Below are 17,926 nucleotides of genomic sequence, written 5' to 3'. Positions count from 1 at the left end.
CCAGCACTTCCCGGTTAATAACGGCGGGAATGTAAGCCGCTGGAGTTGAGGTATTCGCGCGGATACGAAGCACATAGATGGTGCGGCTCAATGGCATCATGGACGATGGCAGGAACGATACGGATGGGGTAGGTTGCGGAGCGCACGGCCGATAATCTTATGCCTTGTCCACCTGGGGCAGAGTGAGCTCGCCACTCTTGGTCCCGCGCAGTTCCTGTTCTATCGGCCGAGGCCCTGTGCGGCCGCAATGTCCGCGATTCCCGCGTGCGGCCATACCCAGCCCGCAATCCGGGGCCCGTCTTCGAGGTCAGTGCCAGCAAGGGATCGACGTTGACGAATTCGATCATCGCACATACCATATTCTCAAAGCTGCACGTTCGAGAACCCAACAAGGTCCAGTTGCAACACGCGTAGTCGCATCAGGATGGCAATCAATATACGCGAGAGTAGTCGTCTGTTCAGATTGTAATCACTCGCGCGAGAGATCTCCTTCTTATTGCCGCTGTATCAGGCTGGTACTTTGTATGTTTTTGACTGCGGTCATGACCTGCTTTGCAATCTGCTCGTGCTGTGGAGGGGGAGGTGCTCACAGTCTCAGATTCCATGGTCTCCGACCATTTAGCCGCGTTGTCTATATGGATAGCGATATGTGATAGGTGAGTGCTCGAGCCACCTAATTTTGGCACAAAAGCCAATGGCAAGACGGAGAGGTTCTGGCTAGTCAATGGCGGCAGCTCATACCGTAGGAAAGGAAAAGCCCTCTAGTAAATCACTATGGTAGGTAGGTATGCTACACCCTGCGGTCTCATCATCTAGGCCGTGCGCTGCTTACCATGACGTGCGACCACTCCTGCATCAGCGCCAGCCTCCGATTGGCCCTCCATGAGACCTAAAGGATACGCGGGATCCAAGTACCGACAGGGTCTCGTCAAGGCTACCCTGCACGGAAAGATCCGCGATCTTCAGGTCGAGCCCAGGTCCGTCGATTTATTTTTACCAGACACAGAAAAGTCATCTGATTTGCGAACATTAAGACCTGCATCCCCTCGCAGACTCCGTGCAAGCTATAATAAGCACCTCAAGACTCCAGTAAGGGCCTTGGGCTGCGAGGTCCCTCTTGGCGATGTCTCACTAGCCCCCAAAGCGGCAAAGTCGCACACCGGCCAACCCTAACTATTGGCGCTTTGTCATGCTTACCCTGGCCTTCTTGTCTTAGACCTGCTGGGTGTTGTGGCACGCCTTGATTACGCCGGGGGATGTAAGGGTGTGTGCTACCTTACCAAGCGTATGGTGCCTCCCATTGGTGCCTGTTTGTGTAACTGCTGTATGTCTTGCCACGCTGGAGGTAAGGTGAGGTGAGGTGGGCTGAGCTGCGGTGAGGCCGATGACGATGACCTCGACGGCTGAACCTGGATACGAGGTCTAAGACATGCTTGAGACATGCCATATGCTGTGCAGCATCACCGCTGTGCAACGGTCTTCGGAGGATATATAAAGCCCTCTGGATCTCCAGGTAGACATTCATCATCAGCATCATCGCATCGCATCGCATCGCATCGCATCACATCACACTCAATCAAGCATCCACTCATCCAAAAAAATCTACCAAACCAAACCAAATAAGCTCTTAGCTTTACTACATCAACATGAAAGCCACCTTCGCAACCCTCCTAACCCTCGCCGGCGCAGCCCTCGCTGCCCCGGCCGCCAACGCCAACGCCCCCGTCACCTCGCGCGCAACAACCCCCTACCCCTTCAGCATCGACGACATCAAGCTCTACCACCTCAAGGAAAGCAACACCTGGGACCTAACCATCAAAGTGACCGAGCGCGATCCCTACGGCGCCGCACTGGGCTCGACAACCTGCCACAGCGCTTGGTATGTCCCCTTCAACCCTCTCTCCCCTCCAAATATCACCTAGGTACCAAGCGCATACTAATATGATTGTGTGTAGGAACGACGGCGCCACCTACGTCGCGCGCGAGATCTGCGAAGACACGCACTACTTCTTCTGGCTGCCCAACGGCGCCCCGGACCCGGAGCACTGGGATGTCATTGTTGATGGGCCGGCTGGGCAGGCTGAGGGCACAATCGATTTCGGCAACAAGTACAAGTGTGGCCCTTATACCGGGGAGATTGGGAACATTGATCGCGAGTGCACGACCATCAATGGCGGGTGGTTCTTTCTGCATGAGCGGGATGTTTAGGTCTCTCTAAGGGATCGGTCTTTTGATTTGTGAGGGGGTTCCTTGTTGAACCTTACTACTGAGAGCCGGAATCACTCGCACTTGCATGGACTAGATGGTGTTTGCATTAGGCTGGCATTGTGTTGTATACGTCGCACTGCATCCATACGGGGTTGGTAGAGGGCTGTTCTAGACACTTTTACCTACATTCCTTGATATAGAATCATATTACGCTCCTTAGAGCCTATGATAAGTTGCTTCTTTCTCATTCAACATTGTTCAATATGATATGACCTTTAAAAAGAGCAAACGGATTGCTAAATCGCCACCGCTCCTTTCCAATCCCCAACGGACATGGATGAAAGATCGATGGCTCACAGTTTACTCTCTCTGGCAACAGCAGCCTTGAACGCCTGCACTCTCTCCTCTCCAAGAAGCATACTCTTCGGAAACTCCTCAGGCAGAGCCTCCTCCAGAATCAAACAAGCCAACATCTGCGCCGTGCAAAAAGCCCTAACCATTCCAATCCCCTGATACGCACCGCAGACCCACTGATGGGTTCTATTCGCACCAGGCAACCTTCCAACAAAGGGATTCCCATCGAGTGTAAAAGCGACGGACCCACTCCATGCATGAGTGATATCCATCTTATCACTGGGACTCTGAAAGTCAAATAGCAAAGGCGTTGTCCCCCGGAGATGTGCATGCGGGAGGACATCCTTTTGACTGTCGTCGCTCGTAGCCCGTCGGCCTGTATTCGCCCGTCCTATTATGTAGGATCCGTCGGGGCGTTGGATGAGGTAGTCGTAGTCGTGCTCGGCATAGCGGAGCCAGAAGGAGTTTTTTTGTGCGTGCGCTGGTGCTTGAGGAGCTGGGATTGGGATCTGCCGCTGGACGTTGGCGCGGACGGGCGAGACATATGGGCGGAGTTCAGGGAGAAGATGGCCTATCCAGCAGTTTGTTGCGTGGATGACGTGACGGGCTTTGATGGGACCACGGGTTGTGTAGACTGTTGCAGAATTGACATCCTCGGTCACAGAAGTGACGGTGGTGTTTGTTTGAATGGAGAGTTTGAGGTTATCCCGTTGAACCATCCTCTCGAACAGCCCCGTTACCATCTTGTATGGCCACATTGAGGCCGCAGGCATGCCGATTGCCCCGACGACGTGGTTTCCGAGACCATGAGCCTGAAGGTCCTGACGCAATTCATACACAGTATAGCGCTCCGCCAGCTTGCTGTTATGTCTTTCCATATCCTTGACCGCATTTATTGCACGCTCAAAGATCTTCTTATCGTGATAGACATCAAGACCCTCGAGGAGCTGCAGGTCACAATGTCGCTCGAGGTCATTCTCCTTGATGCAAGACGTCATATTGTCCAGATGCCCATGTTCGAACTCCATCATCTTGAGCGCTTCCTGGACCCCAAGCTGCTTCTTCCGTTCAAACCATACTCCAGGGCTCATGGCCTTGATGTGCCCGCCATTTCTCCCCGTCGCGCCAGAGCATAGATCGCGGGCTTCAATAACAATGATACTCAATTCGGGACACTTCGCAAAGAGACTGCGGCAGAGGCTAACAGAGGTCATTCCTGACCCAATGATGACAACGTCAGCCTGCTCGAGCCATGGCGAGCGAAACTTGGCAAGAGGGGATGGGGACGAGAGCCAAAACGGCTGGGTTGAATTAGGGAGTGGGAGGCCTGGATCAATGATGCCAGGTTCGTAGATGCCGTCGGGAGAGGTGGACATGTTGAACTGACTAAATTTGATTGAAGGAGGTGAAGTGAGACAACGGGTTGGATGTCTTCACTCGGTGCTTCCTCCTATTATATGCTCTTAGGCGAACATCACGCCTTTTAGTTTATAGGTATCTAGATACCCTTAGAATCACTATACACTGTGCCCACCCCATGCTCACCCATCCACATTTCTCATTCAACATACCTAATCGGGCCCCGGCCTTATGGTTACCCTTAAGCCACCATTCATCGGGGCATCATGCGATAAGAGACTACCCATGCGAAACGCGGGGAGAGTTAAGGACAGCAAAGGATGCGGTGGATGACTCCAAGCCAAGACCCAATTTCTCATCTTACTTACCCAGTTGGGAAATTGGAGAAGGTTGCCCGAAGGTGCCCGAGTGGAGGTGCCCCAGGTGGCTGATCAAGCACCCCGCAGTCGATCCTTCAGTCCAAGACGATAAGGCCGAAAACACATTTACCGAGAAAGTGCAGATAACATGAGTTCTGTTGGTTTGACCTCATCTGATCATCTATTGGCCTACATGATGAATATCTGGGCTTGAGCAATGGTGCTTGTCCATCGTGTGCCAGCTGGATCTCTCCAAATCGTGTCCAAAAGTTTGGTAGCTCTGGGAATATTCCCGAAGCCATTGATCTGATGGAGATATTGCATACGCTCTGCAAAGAATGCCCGATGCTCCGGGGTCGTATAGGTGCTCTCTGCAGCAACGATGAATGTGGCCCAGACAAGAACATGCTCGCCGGGGGAGCCTTTCGGGTAAGCCTCGACCGTTTCTCGGAAACGCTCCACGCGCTGAATGGAAGATAAGCGGCGTGTCCCCTCGGGCTCTCGGGTTTGAGTATCAAGAGCGCGATGTAGGTAAATAGTGTACGCTTGTTCGATCTGGCTTCGCACGGTATGTAGGCTCGAAGAGTGCTCGGGATGCAAGGTGGAACATCGTTGCAGGCATTCAAATCCTGCTTGGGTGCGAGCCCAGACGGTCTCTATGCCGGATTGCTCGCTGAGAAGGGGCTCTGCATAGACGCTGAATCTAGTGCTGTCAGTGGTGCCTAGACTGTGTTATAGGCTCCAGAGTGAGCAGTATGCAAGACTGACTTTTGAATCTGTCGCAGCAGGAAGCGTCCTAGATCGCCTGTTCCCAATAGTCTCTCCTCACCCATCGACAACACAGCAAACTTGAGCATCTTGAACAGAGGAGGGAAGTCCGGCTCGCCGGTCGCCATTGCTGCGATGAGGAGTACCAGGATTGCCAGGATATTGTAACAGTTGACACTTGGATCTAGAGTAAGGAGATCTCGCCTTCTCTGGAGGCCGCTAATGGCGTTGGTGTATGACTCCTGGGCCACTGGTAGTATACTCTCTGACTTGAACGATGCGTGGTATGCCGCAGCGGCAAGCACGGCGCTGCTGACGACGTCGTCAGCAAAGGAGACTGATAATACAAGCCGACGCCACTCATTGGAGGCATCATCAATGGCTAGCATCTGAGGGGCGATAGTACTAGAGACTAGAATGAGAATTCCAGAGTCAATAAATCGTCCAGTGGCGTCCCTCGGCAGCACGCACAGTAGGAGAGTAAGAAATCCTTCCATGGAGGAATGATCTCAATCCTATCAAGATCGCCAATGAGGCTTCCTAGAGTTTGACGACTCCTTGTTTCTTCTTGAGCACTGGAATTCGTACAAGCAGCCGGGGTCTTCTCCACACGTTTGCCTCGGGCGCCAACGTCGGCCTCGAACCGGTAGCGGAGTCCCAGACCACTACACTTCAGCCCTTTGACTGTGCACTTATGGCAAGTGGGTTCATTTCTGTCGCAGCTGATACGACGCTGAGAACATTCGTAGCAGCCTGGTGGAGGTGAAGAACAAATTAGTTCATTGGACCAGGGGACGGGAGGTCGATATACCTTTGATCTTGGGATAAACTTTGCTCACCATGGCTGTGGTTGTTTTCGCTAATCCTCGGGGAGGATTGAAATTGAGCAGGCACGATGGAGCCAGCTGATGGCCGTATTGATGTCTTCGATAAGGGAAGGATCGGTTGGAGTCATCGAGATAAGCCCGAGGATAATCCACCTGGGTAATCCACATTCCCCGCTCCTCTACATGTACACTTCCAGTCAACGTGCAAGGTATCAACCATGTCGCAGAGCATCGTCTACAGGTCCGCCAAAAGAACGTTCAAGGCCTGTCGCACCTGCCGACTGCAGAAGGCGAGATGCATCGTCAACACCCCCCATCCACCCTGTAGCCGGTGTCGAGCGACGGGCAGGGACTGCGTCTTTGAGGAGATAGGCAGCAAGAACATCAGGAAGCGAAGTCCAGATGCAGAGTACAATAAGAATGACAGGGAGGACATGGACAGGTATGTTGGCGACCGTCCGTCACGTATCGCAACTAACGCCGAATCCCACCAACACCAGGCTGGAAGAATTGGAGAAGCAAGTCGTTGAATTGAGAGATTTGATACAAGATATCCGACGATCCAGGACTTTCACTTCGGTATATCACGCAACATCTACAAGCCCACCGACGTCCCCTTACCGTTCAGATTATCCATCAATCGCCAACGGTGACCTTAACCATATGCCGCTGGACGCTCCCATTACCGCTGTGCATGGAATGGCATCGGCGATCTCCTCATCTAGTCAGGCAACAGGTCGTGGAGCAGCATGCACAGATTCACCCTGCAGTGGTGGGACGGAAGTGATGGACCGCCTGAAATACCAGGATGTCATCTCGAAAGGGCTCATTGAGGAGCCTCATGCTCGCACTCTTTTCCAGCTGTATGTTCTCGCTATTGCTACCCGGTAACCTCGCCCTGGAGCTGACAGCAGCCCAAGGTACATGGCTAACGCAAACGTGTTTCTTCCTCTTTTTGATCCGCTGGTGGACACATTCGAAACCGTTCGACAACAGTCACCATTCTGTCTAGTTGTCATTCTGGCGGTCGCTCTCAGGGCGGATCGGACATCAATGCAGTCCCGCATGAGAAGCAAAACGTGTCTTTATGAGGCACAGCGCCTAGCAGCTCAGAGCCTGTTTGCTACATCGGCACGCCTAGGCATGGTGCAGGGTATGTTGCTCCTTGCCGTCTATGCTGAATGCAACTGGTTTGCTATCTGCCACGCATTCGAGATGGGTAGAGATATGGGTCTTTTTGACCTAACTGGGACGAGGAGGCGTAATACTGCCAATAAATCCCCTCAGGGACATTATGATCTCGATCGGGAATTGAGGACAGCATTGATCCTGTACCAAGTGGAACAAGAAGTTGCTAGTGGCACAGCGCGGAGACCTAGGAATTATCAAGCTGCTTGCCTACCCTTGGACGATGATTTTAGTGGCATGGCAACTACGCTTCCCTTCATGCGTATCGCGTCGACCATTGATATCGTAGAGCTGAGAGGGTCGTACCTTCGACAACTTGAACAACAGGATGTCGGCAACAAGGCTCTTGAGGGTATGGTGAGAAGTTTAGAATCGGACATCAACACTTGGTTTACCAAGTGGGACAACGAGCTTGAAAGTAAGCACTGTCCTACCTCAGTCCTTCTGTTGCCAACGACTCACCGTGAGTAGGGCTTGGCCTTCACATAACCTCATTCCAACGCAGCAGCCTCCGCCTGCAGAAGGACTATGCATTTATCATCGTCTGCAGCGCCATTCTTAGCAAAACTGGCCCCTCAAGCGCACCGGGAGATCTGATAGAAGCGACTCTCGAACGAAGCATTCAGATCATGAGTTACATCTCAGGAGGCAATGACTACAAGTGGTATCTTCCATGGGCGCCAACATACTCGGCCTTATTCCCGGCATTCACAGGTTCGATACCACCCCGTTCCAACTCCGAAGATTGTGTACGCATCGAAACACTGACTCTGCTTTCCACAGCCTCTCTCGCATACCGGCTCGCTAGGATACACCTAGAATACATAGACTGGGCCAATCTGCACTCGCTATTCACCAAAGTAGCAAGTATTCTCGACAAGTACCCCTACCCGCACTATGCGTGCATACTTCGTGGGTTATCAGCTCTTACAGCTGGATTGGTATCCTCCAACACAAGCCCTGCACAGGGCTCGGGCGACTGCTCTCGAAATAATCGTTACCCAAGAAGTCCCACCCTCAAAAGAAACAGGCCACGGATGGATCCCGGTCAGGAGATGCTTGTCCCCGGTAGCTCAGCAAACAACAACTATGACCCCTATACCAATGCTACTAGTGCTTGTATTGATGATGGTACTAATGGCCTGCATGGTGGTTCAGACATTCCGTCTTCCTCTGGGTCCCCAGGATACATCCTCGACTTCAATTCGTTTGCTGCGTCAGTCCAGGCCTCCATGGAGCTAGAATTGACGAACAGCGCTGGCTTTCGCTTTGAATGAACTGTTATTGTGCAAGGACAATGATCGCTAGGAGATAGTGAGTTGCAACGGAATATCATGTATGCAGCACTACAAGCTGAGATCGATCCCTGAGGTTGTTCATAGCAGTCCGCACGAAGTATGCGCTGCTTTATAGCTCTAAATGCTCTATATAATGGTCAAGGATTGATCACTCGATCGACAACCTCGGTAACTGCAATAAGATCCTCATCATCAAATGGTCTTGCCACAAGCTGCAGGCAAACGGGCATATTCGCCCAGCGTACGGGGTCATCTTATTACAAGTTAGGGCATATGCACTCAGTAAAGCTCGATAGTGACTCACAAATTTCCTGGCATTCCTGATCAAAAACATTATCCTGTACGATATACCCAGTATCCTTGGGGTCCTGTTCTTCGGTGATCTTAAAGCCTTTGATGGGCAGAACAGTTGACGGATAGTCTACCAGATTAAACAACGTGGTATATCCCCACCAAGGTAAAAAGTCGTGCGGGTATCCGGCCATCGGGGAGACAGAACAAATAATGCTATCGATCGGACGCCCCGAGGATGTCATTTTGCCTGTTGCGTCCCATGCGTCGGCAAGGGCTTCTCTGTATTTGTTTTGAGCTTGGATCAACTGTGACAAGACAGATTAGCACCTGCATATTGCCAAGTAGACCGTGACCCAACTTGCCTTCCTCAGCTGCTTCGCATCAATTGGTCCCTTGGGGACGTTGTACGTATCGAGCATCTTCTGGTAGGCGGGCATTATGGGCTCATTGGCCTTTTCCAACAGCGCAGTGCACTCCTCTGTACCACACTGATAATAGATATCCATCTGTACAACGGGTTAGATACCACAGGCGTATATCTCACGCAACGCAAACAACTTACATAGACCTGAGATGCTTCCCAGCAGTCGAAGGGCATCTCAAATTTGATAACTACCATGTTTACGTTAGTCACAGAAACAAATATATAGATAAGAGGGCGTTTACCTTCATGACCGGCAGCCTCAAGCTGCTCCGCTGTCTCTCGCATTGCCCTAAGAATAGGCGGGTGAGGTTTGACAACACCGTCAAACTCCCACAGCCCAAATGCAAGCTTCTGACCGGCTTTATTAATGTCCCGCCATGGGATTGGAACACAAGTTGCATCGTATCGCGTCTGCGGCCAGTCCGTTAGAACACGCGTCAGCAGCTTGACATCGGCCAGGCTATGTGCGACCGGTCCACACGACACTCTGATGTCCAACTGCCCGCTCTCTACGCTCTTCATGCCGCGCTTCGGAACCCGATCTGCCGTCGGGCGGATGGCATATAGTCCATTAAAAGCCGCGGGTGCACGTATCGAGCCACCAATGTCCGTAGAGGGCGTGACGGGGCTTCCTCTAAGCGCAACGAGGGCCCCGTCGCCTCCTGAACTTCCACCTGCGCCGAAGGTAACGTCGCGGGGATTCAGTGTCCGCCCGTATAGGTTGCTAACGGTCTCTAGTAGCATGCCTGCTTGTGGCATTGTCGTCTTCGCGAAAAAGATAGCACCGGCTTGTCGGAGGGTGCGGACGGTCGCGGATTCGCGGGTGGCGCGGTGGTCTGCATTCGCGGCATACCCCCATGTTGTTGAGTAGCCGGGGATGTCGTAGGTATCTTTTAATGCGACTGGAAGGCCATGAAGGGGACCGACGGGCTTGCCAGTTTTCCGAAGGTGATCGTCTAGTTCCTTTGCTCGTTGCTGTGCTTCGGAAGGGAAGAAGACGGTTAGACAGTTGACCTATTGACCACATCAAAGATTAGCATTGACCTAAGTATTTCCAAGACTCTTGAGTGTAAGCCTTTGCCTTACCAGCTGATGCGCAATTGCTGCCCTCGCACAGAATGCATCCGTGACCTTGACTGCGGAAAGTTCTCCGCCCGCGAGTTTGTCGACCAAAGTCGATGCACCAAGGCCAGTAATGTAAATGTCTTCGTCCGTTAAGAGGCCACAAGTCTCTGGCACGTTTTGAAGGTCCCCCTTATTGTCCTTGTAGTGCGGCGGAAGAACCCATTTCTCTGGGATAGCGCTCGTCAAGGCCTCGCGAACCTGCTGGGCTGCAGTTTCCCAAGTCATGATGTTGTGTGGAACCTTGGAACTGCAGATGCTCGAACGAGAAGTGCGCAGGATGGAAGGTGGGATACCCTCAGAGTGTGCCTATATTTACCACCTTCCCCTCACTTGGAGAAGTGCGGAGAAGCCTATCGGAACTCAAGCTTCTGCAAGTTAATCTCTACGACCGGCCCGGCGCCGAGACGGTCAAGACACGGTCCTGAGACGGCCGGCTGATAAGGGTTTTTTGTGATCTTTCAGGTATGCCGCCAATCAGATAGCGAACGACTTTGATCCTATCATCTACACAGCTTGCGTGGGCATGCTTTAATGCCCCCCTCCCCCCGGCTAGCCTATGGATTGCAAGTAGACCACTTCCTGGGTAACAAAATGACCTCCACCGAGAAGCAAGAGCATTGCAAAGGGTCCTACGACCTGCCAAAGCCTGAAGATGTTCAGCTTGCTGTCTCGGAAGACCTGCTGTCCTATACACCGGAGCAGGAGGGCAAAATCCGCAGGGAGATCGACCTCTACCTCTTACCTGTTCTTGCCGCTCTATATCTGATGTCCTACTTGGATCGCTCCAACAGTGTGTTGTCCAATGTTCTTCTATTCAAAATAACAAGCTAACAACGTGCTAGTGGGAAATGCCGCCATCATCGGCCTCAAGGAGGACCTGCACCTCACGAGCACGCAGTATAATCTGTGCAACTCCATCTTCTTTATTCCTTACGCACTATTCGAGATTCCGTCCAATCTAGTCCTTAAGTTTCTGAGGCCATCAGTCTTCATTGGACTTATGGTCGTCGCTTGGGGGGTTGTCTCAACGTAAGCCTTAACCCTGAGTGAGCCGAACTCGCGATACCTCTACTAACCACACTCTCTTTTACCGTATTTAGCCTCCAAGGTATAGTTCAAGGCTTCTCGGGTCTTATGGCTGCACGGTTCTTTCTTGCTATCTGCGAAGTATGCCTGCCCCTATACCCCCACAGCCAATATTAAACCTGGGAACTGACCACAAATGCTACGTAACAGGCCGGCTTCTTCCCTGCGGCGAGTTACCTCCTAACAACCTGGTACCGTCGCCATGAGATCCAACTACGCGCGGGCATATTCTACTCCGCCGGTGCCATGTCCGGTGCTTTATCCGGACTTCTGGCGTATCTGATTAACCTGATGGACGGCGTTGCGGGCCTGTCCGGGTGGAGATGGTTCGTCACTTACTTTACCTACTTGACCACATCTTTCCTTGCCCAAACTAATTAGCTCCAGGCTATTCATCCTCGAAGGCATCCTGACGGTCCTCCTTGGTATCGCAGCCCCGTTCCTCCTCCCTGATAGCCCGGAATCCGCGCGGTTCCTGAACGAAGACGAAAAAGCGATTCTGGTTCACAGATTGAAATACGATACTGGAACTAGCCACGGATCATTCGACGAGCATCAGACATTCCAGTGGAAGTATGTATGGGCGGCACTGCGGGATTACAAGGTTTGGTTGATTGTAGTCGTATATTGGGGATCGGCCATTCCGATATATGGGTATGCTATCCATATTTCCTTCCACTGCATACCCCATGTCGAAGATATGCTAAAGATCATTCTTGCAAGGTTTATATATGCACTCCCAACGGTCATCGCAGAACTGGGCTATACAGCGGCCATTGCTGTAAGCCGCCTCTCTGAACGGTTTATGAGGCGTCGGATCTAGTCCGCTTGCTAATTCAATCCAGCAACTAATGACAATACCTATCTATGTAGCTGCAGTAATCGCTCTCCTGCTAGCTGCATACCTCTCAGATAAAGCCAAAGACCGCTCGATGTTCGTCATCTGGCCCCTAGTCGTCGGCGGCATCGGTCTCATCGGCCTAATCGCGATTCCAAAGGACGGCTACGCACCGGGTGCACTTTATTTCATGCTGTTTCCCGTGGCCATGGGTCTCTACTGTATTGTCTGCGGGACAGTTGCATGGACGGGTATGTACCATATCCTATTCATTGAGGATGTGAAAAGTGACCATGGCTAACTTTGGTTTCCTAGCAAACAACCTCGCCGGCCCCTGGAAACGCTCCGCAGGAATGGCTCTCATGATCTCCATAGGTAACCTCGGCGGCGTTGCTGGGACAAACATCTACCTCGCGAAAGAGGCGCCATACTACTGGACAGGGTACGGGACGTCATTGGGGGTCATTGTTCTCTCATTAACAGCTGCTTGTTTCTTACGGTGGAAGTTCAGACAGCTAAACACAAGAAAGGAGGCATTGTTCCCTAGCCTCGAGGATGTGTATGCTAGATATACGCAGGAAGAACTGGCGGATTTGGGGGATGAGAGTCCGTTGTTTCGGTATACTATCTAGTCTGCTGTATGAACTTATGGACATAGGTAAACAGGGATGGAAATAAGGTAATAAGTTAACAATTGATTGCACGATTAACATCGCACGAAAGGGGCTGTACCTAGGTACTAGGTAGTCGAATGCTATCATGAACGCAGAGGATAGGTATTGGTCCGAAGCCCCAGCACTAAATACCTAGAAGTTAAAAGACATACAAGCAACCAACTCCTCATTATCCTCCTTCCTAAACCTCCTGACCCCACAGGCCTTCGGCTCCCTAACGAACCCAACAGCCAAGTCATCACTCCTCACCACCTTCTCCCTCTCAAGCCACCTCACCTGCATAAGAGTCCCTAGATTCCCCGTCTTCTCCTCGGACTTGGCCGTGGCGACACGCACGAGTGCCATTGCACGCATCAATAACTCCTGGGCCTCATGCAGGGAAGACGCATATGAAGACGAAGACGCAGAGAAAGAAGGCCGCAGAAACCGCGCCGTCCGATCCTTGAAAAGCCTATACCATCCGAACTCGTGGTTACAGTTTCCCAGGACAACGTCCTTGTCCGCAGTCTCAAACGCAAATGGATAGAAGCCGGCCATCCTCCAGTCGACGATCCCGGCGAGATCGTACTTGTACTTATACTGGTCCTCGCGAGAGCTCAAGCGCGAACCGCGCGAACCCGTGCTTTTCATAGCAAGGATATGCCGCGGCTCGATGTCGTTGTGGCAGAGGACCACGGCATCTTGCATGTGGATGTGGATGAGGGGCGGGTCTCAACCTTAAGGCCTCCGTCCGCCGTATCCGTAACAGTAACGAGCATGAAGATATCCGCATATCCGAGAAAAAGCCCAGACTCGGCCCGCCGAGTGGTACGGTTGGGCTGGTTGGAATACCAGTGGCAGAGTTTGGAAAGGAATCATCTCCACCTCACACGCGAGTCCGGAGGATCGCCTGCGCCTTGGCTCCACGCAGATCAATGTTTTGGATCTTCGCCATTGCGTCGGAAACCTGCGATGCAATATTCCCCCGCTGAGAATCAGGTAGGTCGCCCCAGACGCTATCGAGCGCCACCGTATCAGCGAAATACGTGGTCGCGGAGTAAGCGAGCGTCCTCCCGTCTTCTGCAATCGCAGTGCCGAATTCGAGGACGAATGGCACGAGGCCTGGGATTGCGAGGGCTGCTAGGCTCTGCAGTGCTGAGACGGTGGGCGTGATGCTGGTACCGGGTTCGTCGGGGGATGAGAGTTCAAGGTGTACGACGAGTTCTTCGTCGGTTTCTCCGGCTAAGTTCTGGAGGTGTGCGATGAATGTGCATGTTTTTATGGTGCTGGAGAGGATTGTTGTTGAAATCTTTGCTGTGTCGGGGAAGATTGTGGCTAGGACTTCGCTGTCCGGGGTGAGGTTGAGTCCGTCGAGAGACATGGTGGTTGGTTGGTAATTAAATATTGGAGAATCTTGCAGGAGGTTGAAGCTCTGGACGGCTGGACTGTGCCTATGTGATACCATAGATGTCTTGCGGGCGGATTTCACATCCAGTATAGTATCTATATATAGCTAGTGATGGGTTAAGGTTCTTTCATCCATCATTCAGTGGTCACAAAGGGATGGATGGGCAGACAGAACCCGACGTTAGCAAAGAACAAACGGAAACCATTCTTTTGCATGACACGAGCCTACCATGGCAAGGGAATCAAAGAATGTTTGAGCCTAGGCGAGGACACGGCGGAGATTAGGCATAATCGCCATTGAGCGAGTCTCGCCATGCTCTAAATCAGCCTTCAGAGAGTCAAAGCAACCATCTCTGGAATAAACGGGTGAAAAGGCCGCCTGGGACAATGTAACAAAGCCGCACTGCCTGATCAAAAAGAAGATAGAAGGAACGAACAATGGAAACATTTTCAAGAATATTGGAGGTAGGGCTGGATATCCACAGCTTCGGTGTACCTAGGTATGTATACCTACCTAGGTAGTCAATAAACCAGCTGAGTTCTTGCATGAATGCTGCGCTTCATATCTACCCAGGTATGCGTACCTTATGCCCATAACAGCTTCAGCTATGTATGGAGTGGAATTTAAAGCTGCATATACTTCGATGAAGGGACATTTCATAGGTTTGTATAAGCATGGGGTAAGGCTGGAAGCTCATGGAATCTTGTTTTGTGTGTAGCTGGAGCGCGAGCCTCAGGTTGTCCACTCCTTCCATTACAGCGGGGCATTTAACTGACCACCCATGCTATCTTGATCAGAGAAGCCGGGCAGCGACCTGTGCTATGATGGTTCACCGAGTGCTATACCAAACAGCTCTATTGAACAGTTCTTTGACTGCTCTAGGTTGATCGACCAACCTCCTGAATCCCAGGTGTCAGCGATGCGTCGAGTTTCTGACAACGCGTTGAGGATCGACAGGCACGCGAGTCATGCATTACTCCTGAAGTATCTAAATTGCTGTTTCAAAACAAGCTCTTCATATGCAATGGCAAGCTACTCTGAAAGCTTAAGATTAAAAGTACCGAGCAGTCTGGGCTAAAAAAGTTCACCGTTGTCGGTTGATCGGCTATAGTAAGTTGATCATAATCAACAGGAAGAGTAGGGTTGAGCTTGGATGCTCATATGACCTAGGCGGATGCATGCAAAGCAAAAATTGGTCGGTGCTGCCGTAAGCTTGCTGGGGTCTGCGCTTGGATGATCAATGGCTTTAATATCAGCTGCCATCAATTCGCGACTGCTGGGCTTGATGGCAATGTGATTGATTTATTTTGGGGGTATGTAGACGGAGTAATTCTAAACGGTTGTTCCTACCTTGACTGTGGGCTTTGATGCTGCCAACTACCTATCTACATACGAGATACGGAGCAGAAACTCTATAGAACAATCCAGCCAGCCATGAACAACCATCGAGCAGTCGCACAGGCCCATCGTTCGTCCCGAAGCTCTGGAATGGTGCGACAATGTGGCATTTAGAGTTGGCACTGCCGGCGATGATCCATGGTCCATTGCACTCTCCGGGAAGTGATCGGCAGGCCAGCTGATGGATCATCGGCATCCCGACCATGTGCTTGACCCCAACAAATCTTATCGAGTCAGTCCGTGTGTTCTGTATGCTGAAACAGCAAGTCCAAGGCAAAACGCAACAGCCTGGTCAGGGAACTGTCGTGCAGCTCCTGTGGACCCCCAACCACGGTCATCGATCTATAAATTAGGTACATCCTCACCCACCGATGCAGAGAGCCATCAACCAAGATCCAACTCTCGATCTCAACAAACTCCGGACTTTGACAGTCTGTCCATTCCTTTACCCGTTCTGTTCTGTTCTGTTCAGTTTACGCGCTAGTCGTGTCTTACCAACGTACTTCTTACCCATCTTCGCTGTTCACCAACTACCCAACCAACCAACCAACCACTGCAAAATGAGCTCCCCTGCGACCCTCAGCGCTAAGCGCAGCTTCGGCAGCCTCCGCAGCACTATGACCGTCTTCTCCAAGTTCAAGAAACGCCTCGCCGCTATCAAGGAGGAGTGGGGGCCCCTGATGGCTGCCAAGGAGTCTTGGGAGGACGAGTACAACTTTCCTGCTGGGCGGAGAGCTGGTCAGCGCTTGAGGTGAGTCTTCTTCTCTTAACTTGGCACCGCAGTTTTGACTAATGTTTTGATGCTTAGTTGGTACCAACGCGCTTGGTGAAGCACGAGACACGGTATACGTCTGCCGACTACCACTACTACGAACGAACAAACGAACTCAACCGACCCGACCTACTGGCCCTTGCTACATTAAATGCCTGAGCATGGTAGTTTCCCAAGGGCTATGGTTCACTCACACTCTTTACTCAAACCTGCACTGCATTTACGCTTCTGTACTGTCTTTAACGCTCCCGCTGCTTGAATATCCTGTTTTGCTTTGACTGTACAGTCTTGTTTGACCTTACTGTTACTGTTGCTTGTTGTTCTGCTCTACAGTCTACTTGGAGTCTTGGACTCTCCTCTTGTTTACCTAATGAACTGCTCTCGGCGCTTCGACTGGGTTGGCAGGCCATCCAGTACGAGACTCTAAGACGATGACTAGCGAGCGACCTCAGCGATACCTCAATCTGAAATATTCTGCTGCTTTCAAGCAACATTTGTTTATTTGCCTTTCATTGTGTTAACGTCCTTCTAAGTATTTTCTTTTCCTGCTGGGCCACCCATACCTACGTAACCAATAGGAAATCACATCAAAACACTCCCCGAGTTCGTCTTCACACAAGCCCCCGTCGCATTCGAGTCCTTCATCAGATAAACATACGCCTCCGCAACCTCCTCAACCGTCCCAACCTTCCCGGTAAGCGTATTCTCCCCCACAGCCTCGGGCACCCCCTGGGCGCCCCACAACGGCGTCGCCACCGCACCGGGACTAACAATATTCACGCGCAGCGGCTTAAGGTCCAGCGCAAGGTTCTTCGTCGCCCCAACCAGGCCCGTCATGTACCCGTTGATCAGCGACCAGTTGGGCATGGGCTTGTCGGCGATTGCGCCGGTCGTCAGGGTAAGCGAGGACTTGTAGCCTGGAACAACGTATCGGGGCGCGAGTTTGCCCAGGAGAAGCGGGACAACGAAGCGGATGTGCCCGGCGCGATGAATTGCGGCGATGTCGATGTCGCCCAGTGGTTTGATGGCGAGGGGGTCGCCGGCTGTGAAGACGATGTGGTCGAGGGGCGCGATTGGTGCGAGGAGGCTGACAAGGCGGTCTTCGGCGTCGGCGCCGCTGAGATCACATGTGTGGCCCGTGATCTTTGCAGAGGGGTACCTGTTCTGCAGGGTGGTGGTGGCTTCGGTGACGCGGGTGCTGCTGGACGAGGCGATGTGCACTGTTGCGCCCTCTTGCAGGCACTTTTCGGCGACGCCGAGACCGATGCCGGATGAGCCGCCGATGATGAGGACGGTGGTGTTGCGAATGGGGGCCATGGTGTCTGTGATACCTTGGAAGTGGTGATAATTGTAAGAATTGGAAGATGGTAGGAAGCACCGGATATTTAAGCCATTGCATGCGCCGATCCATGGCAACAGTTCGGACGAGAGTGGACCAGGCCCTTAACTCCGTTATCCACTGTCAGCAGGTCGGAGTGTTGTTGGGTAGCACAAAGTAATGCAAGTAGCAGCGTTGCTGCTTCGACCATATTTTGTAGGGCGGGCGGAGTAAAGACTCACTATGAAG

At 52.0% G+C, this 17,926-nt stretch overlaps 10 protein-coding genes across 10 annotated transcripts; 4 read left to right on the top strand and 6 right to left on the bottom strand.

Moving 5' to 3' along the window:
- The first annotated feature begins 1,489 nt into the window (after positions 1 to 1,489).
- On the top strand, positions 1,490 to 2,385 carry BDW74DRAFT_36660 (uncharacterized protein). The gene is made up of 2 exons (XM_073732620.1): positions 1,490 to 1,879; positions 1,956 to 2,385. The coding sequence occupies exons 1-2, from the start codon at positions 1,647 to 1,649 to the stop codon at positions 2,206 to 2,208; spliced, it is 486 nt and encodes a 161-aa protein (XP_073582303.1). The 5' UTR covers positions 1,490 to 1,646; the 3' UTR covers positions 2,209 to 2,385.
- Positions 2,321 to 4,092, bottom strand: BDW74DRAFT_36665 (NAD(P)/FAD-dependent oxidoreductase). The gene has a single exon (XM_073732621.1). The coding sequence runs from the start codon at positions 3,936 to 3,938 to the stop codon at positions 2,562 to 2,564; it is 1,377 nt and encodes a 458-aa protein (XP_073582302.1). The 5' UTR covers positions 3,939 to 4,092; the 3' UTR covers positions 2,321 to 2,561.
- A 377-nt stretch (positions 4,093 to 4,469) lies between these two features.
- BDW74DRAFT_179571 (uncharacterized protein) lies at positions 4,470 to 5,545 on the bottom strand (the record flags this gene model as incomplete). The annotated part of the gene is made up of 2 exons (XM_073729499.1): positions 4,470 to 4,983; positions 5,049 to 5,545. 2 exons carry the CDS (start codon positions 5,543 to 5,545, stop codon positions 4,470 to 4,472), a joined length of 1,011 nt encoding a protein of 336 aa, XP_073582301.1.
- Positions 5,546 to 6,093: 548 nt separating this feature from the next.
- Positions 6,094 to 8,340, top strand: BDW74DRAFT_179570 (uncharacterized protein; the record flags this gene model as incomplete). The annotated part of the gene is made up of 4 exons (XM_073729498.1): positions 6,094 to 6,317; positions 6,376 to 6,738; positions 6,796 to 7,481; positions 7,535 to 8,340. The coding sequence occupies 4 exons, from the start codon at positions 6,094 to 6,096 to the stop codon at positions 8,338 to 8,340; spliced, it is 2,079 nt and encodes a 692-aa protein (XP_073582300.1).
- A 158-nt stretch (positions 8,341 to 8,498) lies between these two features.
- Positions 8,499 to 10,429, bottom strand: BDW74DRAFT_168784 (uncharacterized protein; the record flags this gene model as incomplete). The annotated part of the gene is made up of 6 exons (XM_073726897.1): positions 8,499 to 8,614; positions 8,666 to 8,934; positions 9,064 to 9,161; positions 9,218 to 9,267; positions 9,322 to 10,093; positions 10,166 to 10,429. 6 exons carry the CDS (start codon positions 10,427 to 10,429, stop codon positions 8,499 to 8,501), a joined length of 1,569 nt encoding a protein of 522 aa, XP_073582299.1.
- Positions 10,430 to 10,795: 366 nt separating this feature from the next.
- On the top strand, positions 10,796 to 12,760 carry BDW74DRAFT_185971 (uncharacterized protein; the record flags this gene model as incomplete). Its single annotated transcript, XM_073731163.1, has 8 exons — positions 10,796 to 10,994; positions 11,047 to 11,233; positions 11,305 to 11,371; positions 11,441 to 11,616; positions 11,678 to 11,944; positions 12,014 to 12,071; positions 12,136 to 12,379; positions 12,444 to 12,760. 8 exons carry the CDS (start codon positions 10,796 to 10,798, stop codon positions 12,758 to 12,760), a joined length of 1,515 nt encoding a protein of 504 aa, XP_073582298.1.
- A 174-nt stretch (positions 12,761 to 12,934) lies between these two features.
- On the bottom strand, positions 12,935 to 13,489 carry BDW74DRAFT_179567 (uncharacterized protein; the record flags this gene model as incomplete). Its single annotated transcript, XM_073729497.1, has 1 exon — positions 12,935 to 13,489. One exon carries the CDS (start codon positions 13,487 to 13,489, stop codon positions 12,935 to 12,937), a length of 555 nt encoding a protein of 184 aa, XP_073582297.1.
- Positions 13,490 to 13,667: 178 nt separating this feature from the next.
- On the bottom strand, positions 13,668 to 14,162 carry BDW74DRAFT_179566 (uncharacterized protein; the record flags this gene model as incomplete). Its single annotated transcript, XM_073729496.1, has 1 exon — positions 13,668 to 14,162. One exon carries the CDS (start codon positions 14,160 to 14,162, stop codon positions 13,668 to 13,670), a length of 495 nt encoding a protein of 164 aa, XP_073582296.1.
- A 1,985-nt stretch (positions 14,163 to 16,147) lies between these two features.
- On the top strand, positions 16,148 to 16,417 carry BDW74DRAFT_179565 (uncharacterized protein; the record flags this gene model as incomplete). The annotated part of the gene is made up of 2 exons (XM_073729495.1): positions 16,148 to 16,338; positions 16,396 to 16,417. 2 exons carry the CDS (start codon positions 16,148 to 16,150, stop codon positions 16,415 to 16,417), a joined length of 213 nt encoding a protein of 70 aa, XP_073582295.1.
- Positions 16,418 to 16,825: 408 nt separating this feature from the next.
- Positions 16,826 to 17,878, bottom strand: BDW74DRAFT_155767 (oxidoreductase, short chain dehydrogenase/reductase family). Its single transcript, XM_073724888.1, has one exon. The coding sequence runs from the start codon at positions 17,674 to 17,676 to the stop codon at positions 16,942 to 16,944; it is 735 nt and encodes a 244-aa protein (XP_073582294.1). The 5' UTR covers positions 17,677 to 17,878; the 3' UTR covers positions 16,826 to 16,941.
- Positions 17,879 to 17,926: the final 48 nt, after the last annotated feature.

The sequence above is a fragment of the Aspergillus multicolor genome (assembly GCF_047715735.1).
Source record: "Aspergillus multicolor strain CBS 133.54 unplaced genomic scaffold BDW74scaffold_18, whole genome shotgun sequence".
Lineage (NCBI taxonomy): Eukaryota > Fungi > Ascomycota > Eurotiomycetes > Eurotiales > Aspergillaceae > Aspergillus > Aspergillus multicolor.
Note: the sequence above shows the minus strand (reverse complement) of the source record. Positions and strands in the feature narration are given on the sequence as shown.

What these genes read in the sequence shown, in the direction of transcription:
- BDW74DRAFT_36660 (XM_073732620.1), top strand. Translation starts at nt 1,647, where the DNA reads ATGAAAGCCACCTTCGCAACCCTCCTAACCCTCGCCGGCGCAGCCCTC. An exon ending in ACAACCTGCCACAGCGCTTG is followed by an intron (nt 1,880 to 1,955) that starts GTATGTCCCCTT and finishes GATTGTGTGTAG; the next exon opens with GAACGACGGCGCCACCTACG.
- BDW74DRAFT_36665 (XM_073732621.1), bottom strand. Translation starts at nt 3,938, where the DNA reads ATGTCCACCTCTCCCGACGGCATCTACGAACCTGGCATCATTGATCCA.
- BDW74DRAFT_155767 (XM_073724888.1), bottom strand. Translation starts at nt 17,676, where the DNA reads ATGGCCCCCATTCGCAACACCACCGTCCTCATCATCGGCGGCTCATCC.